The sequence below is a fragment of the Gymnoscopelus braueri genome (genome assembly GCF_963280865.1).
Source record: "Gymnoscopelus braueri genome assembly, chromosome: 13".
Taxonomy (NCBI): Eukaryota; Metazoa; Chordata; class Actinopteri; order Myctophiformes; family Myctophidae; genus Gymnoscopelus; species Gymnoscopelus braueri.
The window spans coordinates 10,016,290-10,023,399 of record NC_137615.1 but is presented as its reverse complement, the minus strand read 5'-3'; the positions used below and the strand labels follow the sequence as shown (position 1 = coordinate 10,023,399).

Here is a 7,110-nt window from a genome sequence, read left to right as displayed (position 1 = left end):
TTCATTTGCCTAAACAAAACGTTGTAAAATAGCTGATTGAGGGCAAAAAGTGCGCTACCAGGGACATCTGTCTGACTGGGAATATCCCACACTGCACAGGGGACCGTATTAAGGCCTATAGTCTTCCTAGCACTGATTAACAGCGCCCTGGCTCCAGGATGGACCACACCACTGGAAATATGTGGATGATATGACTATGGCCCAGTCGTGGTGGAGGCATAAGGTACCTTGCACCCTTCAACAGACCCTGAATGGTCTTGACATCTGGGTGAACGAGCACAAACTGAAAATCAATCCAAGAAAATGCAAAGTTGTACATGTCAGTTTCATGAGACAAAAACCGGCCCTGCCAACACTTTCCATTTACCAAAACATACAGTCTGTAAAGGTTCTGGGGGTCACAGCCAGGTGAAATATATGTTGACCTCAGCCAATAGAAAGCTTTTTGTCCTATGTCGCCCGAAGAAATTTGAGGTCCAAGACCCTGAATTGGTTTCAATCTACGCAGGCTATGTGCGCCCGGTGCTGGAGTATGCAGTCCCAGTCTGGCACAGTTCCTTGACTGTCGACCAGACTAAAAGACTGGAAAGAGTTCAGAAACGGCCTTCCAAAATCATACTTGGCCCAAAACGTTGTGCACCCTAGCAAAGAAGCGCACTCAACTGTGGCTTGACTTTGGCAGGAAGCTGTTTAAGTCCATCTTCAGAAACTGGCTACTGCTCCTCAGGAAGGAGATCTCTGGTCGCCAAATAAGGAATGGATACGACCTGGACACTCTAGCATGCCGAACTGAGCAATACAAGAAATCACCAATCCCACACATGTGCAGACTCTTAAATTGTAGTGGATTTTAGATTTGTGTTTTAGGTTATTTGATTTTTAGATAGGCAATTGCATTTTTAAAACTTTTTTCAAGTTTTATATTGTAATCAGCAAAATAATTCAGTGTTTTTAAACATCTGTGATCATGCTGAAAGCTGAATAAACATTGAAAATAAAAAATAAAAACTATACAGTGGTCTCCCTCCTCTGTTGTTTTTGTGTTGGATTTTTGCCTCCTTTACTCTCCACTTTTTTGTAACTTTCTTTTACAGTGGTTCCCCAAAATAATCATAATTGAACTGGGGACCCCCCCACCCTGACAAGCACTTGGAATTGTAGGAGTTGAGGCATTACATTTAGTTTGACTCAGTTCCCACAGATAAATACAAATTTTGCTTCTTTCTTATATTATTTGACAATTTGTAGATCTGCTATTTTCAAAATTTTTGCTTCTTATATTATTTGACAATTTGGCCAATGTTGGACCAGACACCCCCAAAATCATGTGGGGACCGGACCCCCCTGGGGGTTCCGACCCATAGGTTGAGAACCACGTATGAAATATTTTTATACCAGGGTTAAAAAAAACGGCAAGCACCAGTCAAGGAGAATCTATTCTTCTTCGCTTTCCCGAAAACTACAAATGATGGAGCTCGTATGAAAAAATATTTCACCCACTTCTTGGCCTGTAAACCTGTGATGTGACAATAAAGCTAAATTCTGATTCATATAAAGCTGACATAACTTGGACTTATTTTGAGAAAGATTCTCGTTATTTACCATTAGTCATTATTTTGAGAAAGTTTCTTATTGGACTATTTTTGATCAACTAAGTTATTAGGCCTATTTTGACACTAACTCGTTCATATTATGAGAACATTTCTTATTATTTTGAGATAAATATTTTCAGGTAGGCTACTTGTCCTTATTTTGAGATACCATGTCATTATTTTTTTGAATGTTTTCTCATTTATTTTGTGATTATTTGAGGATACCATATCATTATTTTGAGATTAGTCATAAACCTATTATTTTGAGAATGTTTCTCATTATTTTGAGAAACCAATTCATTTTTTTCTCATTATTTAATGATTACATTAAACGGTATGTTTTTATTTTTTATCACACTGGCGGAAATAGGCTTGGTGGCCTGGATAAACAATGACGTAATCTTTCCGGTAATGTTGAGAAATGCCCAAATGCCCTATTTATCACTCTGTCGTACTACGGTGTGGCACGCCGGCAAAAAAATGGCAATCTACAAGCTGTCAAGCTCACGACGAGTAGTGTCCGCCACTTGTTGTGAGCTTGTAGATCGGCTATTTTTGCCATCGCGCCACACCGTCGTGCGGCGAACTACAGGACCAAAGACGTCATTGCGTACCGCCAGTGTTGCCAGCTTTTACGAAAGAAATAAGCAACCAGTTCTATGAAAACAAGCCCAAAAAAGCAACGCATGAGCACTTTAAAGTTTAAATAGACATCGGCTATTTAAAAATAGCAGATCTACAAGCTCACAAAGCTTCGTGATGCGACGCGTTGTGAGCTTGTAGATCTGCTATGTTCAAAGAAATTAAGAAAAGTGACAAATGTGGAATATTCTTGAACCATTTGAACAACACAACTCTAGTATGGGGGTCCCTGGCTCAATATATTTTCAGATCTGGCCCTGGGGTCCGCGGACAAATTCATATTAATTTGGGGGATCATTGACGTGAAAATGTTTGAGAACCACTGGTTTAAACAACATTTAGGGAACAAGCCCCAAATAAGCAACTTTAACCAAAAAAACTGCAACTGCCAATATATACAGAAAAACAAGCCCAAAGTCGCTTATAATAAGCGGACCTGGCAACGCTGCGTACCGTACGTGAAATGGCTCTGCGTACGTCGCATTGTGACGCAGGGGTTTCGGGGGCGGGGCCTTTAAAGCCAGTTGTTTTCCCTCTACGCTCACTCGCGCAGGACTCAGCGACTCCATTTTGTGAGCAGCCTTTGAACGGAGCAGCAGCAGCAGCAAGAAGAAGAAGAAAAAGCGGCGTCGTCCCTGAACCAACAAAACATTAACCGTCGAACAAACATTAACAGTTAAAGCCGTTTGAAACCGCGCGATAACCGAAAGTTATTATCCGAAAGGAAAGCCAATCTTATCGTATGTCCGCTATCCAGAACCTCCAAACTTTTGGTAAGTTTTAACCGTTTTTTATCCTTTAAAAAAAACGCTAACCGATACGAGACAAACAAGGTGGGGGAAGGGCGGCTGCGGTGCTAGCGTTAGCCAAGCCAAAGCTAAGCTACATGATCGAAGTAAATACCAGTTGAACTTTGGACATTACACGGTCTCGTCAGTGTTGTTTTTTGGGGTTTCGGTGAGTTATATATCACGACCGGAGACAAAATGTTGTGGTCTAATGTGACGTTAAAATCTAGTATTTCGTGTTAACCGTTTGTGTTCCTGTTAGCCTAGCTAGCGGGCCTCTAACGCCGCAGGCTGGGCCGCGGACTGTAGGCCTCAAATCTGATGACCGAGATTTATAAATAAAATTTACATCCGTTGGAGCAGTGTTTATTACGTTGCAGTTACTACTTAAATGGCAACGTTGAAGCATATCGTTCATTTTAACGTGACTGTAACGTTATTTTATGTTGGTAAACGGCCAGACTCAACCATTACCCGTCGTTTTATAGGTCGTTGTCTAAATGTTACATAATGTGAGCCTTCAAACAAACTGCTTGGTAAAAGGCCACGGTGACAAATGACGACGCGTTAATTGATGGCTTTGTTTTCGGCATAGAGGCTGTGTGTACACATTGGTTTGTACTGGTTTTATAAAAGCCTTTTGTCTTTGATGCTTGCAGGTAGTAAATAATCAACCTCTACTGTGGTGGCGTTGATTATTTGGCCAAGATGTTAAACCACTCTTAACAGCCGTTATATTAGCATTACCGCGGTTGTAGAGTGGTTCTGACCGGCCAGTGTAGCAGCAGAGCTAGCAGCTTTAGGCCCCATGAGTAAGCAGTTGTTTAAAGCTGTCCGTGGATTGGATTCAGGAACGTGTCATTGGAACGTGATGTTTTGCTTATGGTGTTGTGACCACCAGAGCCAATCCACTGTACAGTACTGGGCTGGCAGTGGCTATAGCCTCCCTGCAGATACTTGAATATTTAATTTTCATTTCAGACAATTAGGTCTCTGTTGTTTGAACCTTTTTTTTCCTCCTGCCCTGTTCATCTTTGTGTGCTTGTATTGTTCTAATCATGTATCCCCCCCATTGTGTTTTCTCCCTCCCCCAATGCAGACCCCTTTGCTGATGCAACTAAGGGTGATGACCGCCTCCCAGCTGGGACAGAGGACTACATCCATATAAGAATCCAGCAGAGGAACGGTAGGAAGACCCTCACCACCGTCCAGGGCATCGCCGGTGACTATGATAAGAAGAAGCTAGTCAAGGCCTTCAAGAAGGTAATTTTTTGGGTACTTCTTTTAGGGGGGTTTGAGGTGCAGAGGCGAACGTGGTTATGAAGAATGTGTAGGACGTGCCCTCTGCATACAGACACATAAATAATTGTCTGTCCGATGCAAGTTGCAAACTAGCTCGGGTGTCAAGCTGCTATTGACCACTTTCACCCGACTTCCCTATATTGGACGTGTGATTAATAGCAAAAAGAAAGTGACGCATACAGGCTTTGTAGTTCGGCTACTTTTTTAGTGCGGCTTGAGTGTTTTTGAAATGTAACGGGGATTTAGTTCTTAAAGCCTATCCAGTTTTATTTGAGTTTGTTCTTTGTTGCCAAGTATTGCTTGGTACATGCTTTATTTATACTGTATTTTTTAACTGGGGTGGTGGTAGTGATGCAGTCCAGAGGGAGAAAGGGGAGATGGTGGGGTCCTGCAAAAGTTGACTACATGGATTTTGAGTGTGATGTTAAATAGTAATCAATACATGCGTTTCCCCCCCCAACAGAAGTTTGCCTGTAACGGGACCGTGATTGAACACCCAGAGTATGGTGAAGTGATCCAACTGCAGGGAGACCAGCGCAAAAATATCTGCACGTTCCTCACAGAAGTAAGTTGGATACAGTCACACATAATTTATCTGCATGTTGTCACGTGCTGGTCCTTTTCATAACTCAAACGGCTGCGAAAACGCTGTCCTTTTTACATCGCCGGCTCTCAAGCCGTGACGTTCAGCATCTGTAAATAAATGGCTGGTTACTTAATGTGACTGACTGATTGTGCACCTGGTGCTTTTGACCTCTTGCACGAATGCAGATCACAGGGAGTTTGTATTAACACATTGGCTGCCAAAGACGCATATCTGCGTTCTATTTAATTTCTCGCCTGGCTGCCAAAGACGCAGATCTGCGTTCTATTTAAAAAAAAAATCTTATTTTTAGACCCAAAGACCAAGGAGATATGATATATCAAAGATTTAAACTCCTATCCACTTCATTGTTAACTTAAAACTTAAAAAATCTGTATCTCGGCTCCTGAGAATTTTTTTTTTCAATGGAAAATCTCTGGCAGTCTACAGCCAAAAATCTGAAATAATTCTGGCAGGAAATGAGTTAAGTGGCCATACATGAATTAACAGTCTAATCAGCTTTATTTGGCTGAAATCCTTTTAACATGACTGTAATCTTGTTGTTTTTGTACCCACCACGTCCTCAGCGTGTTAAATGTACACACTGATCTGCTCAGTGGCTTCTCATAACGGGAAATTGCCAACATAGTAGATGATAGCTTTATGACAGTCTAGTACATCCTTCCATAAAGTGTGTGCAGTGCATGGCCCTTTTGTCACGTTACGGTAACATTCAAGTAGCAGCCATTTAAGTAGGTGTCAATAGATGATTGGACTGCAGCCAGTCAACGCACAGCCAGCTGCCTCAGGTCAAAGGTCTCCAGCATCTCCCCTTAGAAATAATTTGAATAGAAATGAGTAAACGTCACTGGATAAGGAAAGGCATTCATCTCTTGAATCTGTTTGGTGTGCATTTACGTCGTTTCAAAATGACCACTGCTAAACGAATCATCCCGTCTCTCTGCAGATTGGCCTGGCCAAGGAGGAACAGCTCAAAGTCCACGGCTTCTAGAAGCTTCCAGCAACCCTCCCCATCTCATTCCTCCTCCAGTCCTGAATCACTTCTTTGCCCCATTCCCCTCCTCCCCCACTCCCTCTCCTATGCTGTACACCTCCCCCTCCTAGCGGCCCTACCAGCTCTTCTTGGATCATGTGCTGATGACGACTGACCTCCATGATGGGACTCTGTAACACCAATACCCCCCTAGACCAGCAGGGGGCATGCCTGCTCTCACATACTGTCACCACTAAAGCTAACACAGCTCCACACCACATCAGGGACGAGTGGTGATGATGATGTGCCCCTGCCCCTCTTCCTCTCCATTTTATTTTATTCCTCCCTCCCCTCAGTATTTCTTCCCTTTTTATTTTAAGTCTTGCGCTGTGTAAAGGAGGCGCAGAGTATGTAACATTTTTGTTTTGTACTACATGTTTAAATAAAATGAGTTGAGTCCATGTTGAGTGTGCTGATGGAATATTGTCATTAACCGCTAGTTTTCGTGATTTTCCTTAAAGGGATTGAGTTCAGATCATCAGTTTGCAGTGCGGTAGACGAGATGCACAAAAGGTTTTACCCAAGTAGAGTGGCATCCAAATTTGCATGTATTAAAATTAGCAACAAAAGCATGTATTTGTCCCATACCAATTTCAGCCAATCAGTAGAGAACTCATAAAAGATTAAAGTGAAAAGTATACTGGTGACACATATATTTTGCCTGGTAAACCAGACCGGGATGGTCGTGTAAATTCACATTATCATGACTGCAGAAGACTCATAACGTGGCTGGGTTGGTTTACCAGGCTAAAAGAAATTGGCATAAATTTGATCTGAAGCACTAAAAGCAAAGTTAATTGTGTGCTCCCCATGATTGAATGAAATTGTCTACATGGTTAATTGGGGAGATGTTTCTGAACAAACACTCAAGTCTAATGGCAATGATTTTATATAGCGTGAACTTCCTCTCAACTTAGTTATAACCAAAAAATATAACTTAAATACATGCCCACGCACACAAGGTACTCAAGCAGCCATAGCTGAATGGGTAGAGGCTGTTGGGGAGCATTGGAATATTATGGTCAGGTTAATAGATTTGGATAATTAATACAAATAATATTGATAGATGACAATGCATTATTATAGGTAATCCATCCAGCAGCACGAAGTAAAATCAGCCCTCTGTTACCAGCTGTAACATTAAAGTGA

The 7,110-nt window shown here is 42.0% G+C and overlaps 1 protein-coding gene across 1 annotated transcript; it reads left to right on the top strand.

Annotated features, from left to right (window-relative positions):
• Positions 1-2,792: 2,792 nt before the first annotated feature.
• Positions 2,793-6,362, top strand: eif1 (eukaryotic translation initiation factor 1). Its single transcript, XM_080446298.1, has 4 exons — positions 2,793-3,007; positions 4,122-4,285; positions 4,788-4,889; positions 5,875-6,362. The coding sequence occupies exons 1-4, from the start codon at positions 2,977-2,979 to the stop codon at positions 5,917-5,919; spliced, it is 342 nt and encodes a 113-aa protein (XP_080302424.1). The 5' UTR covers positions 2,793-2,976; the 3' UTR covers positions 5,920-6,362.
• Positions 6,363-7,110: the final 748 nt, after the last annotated feature.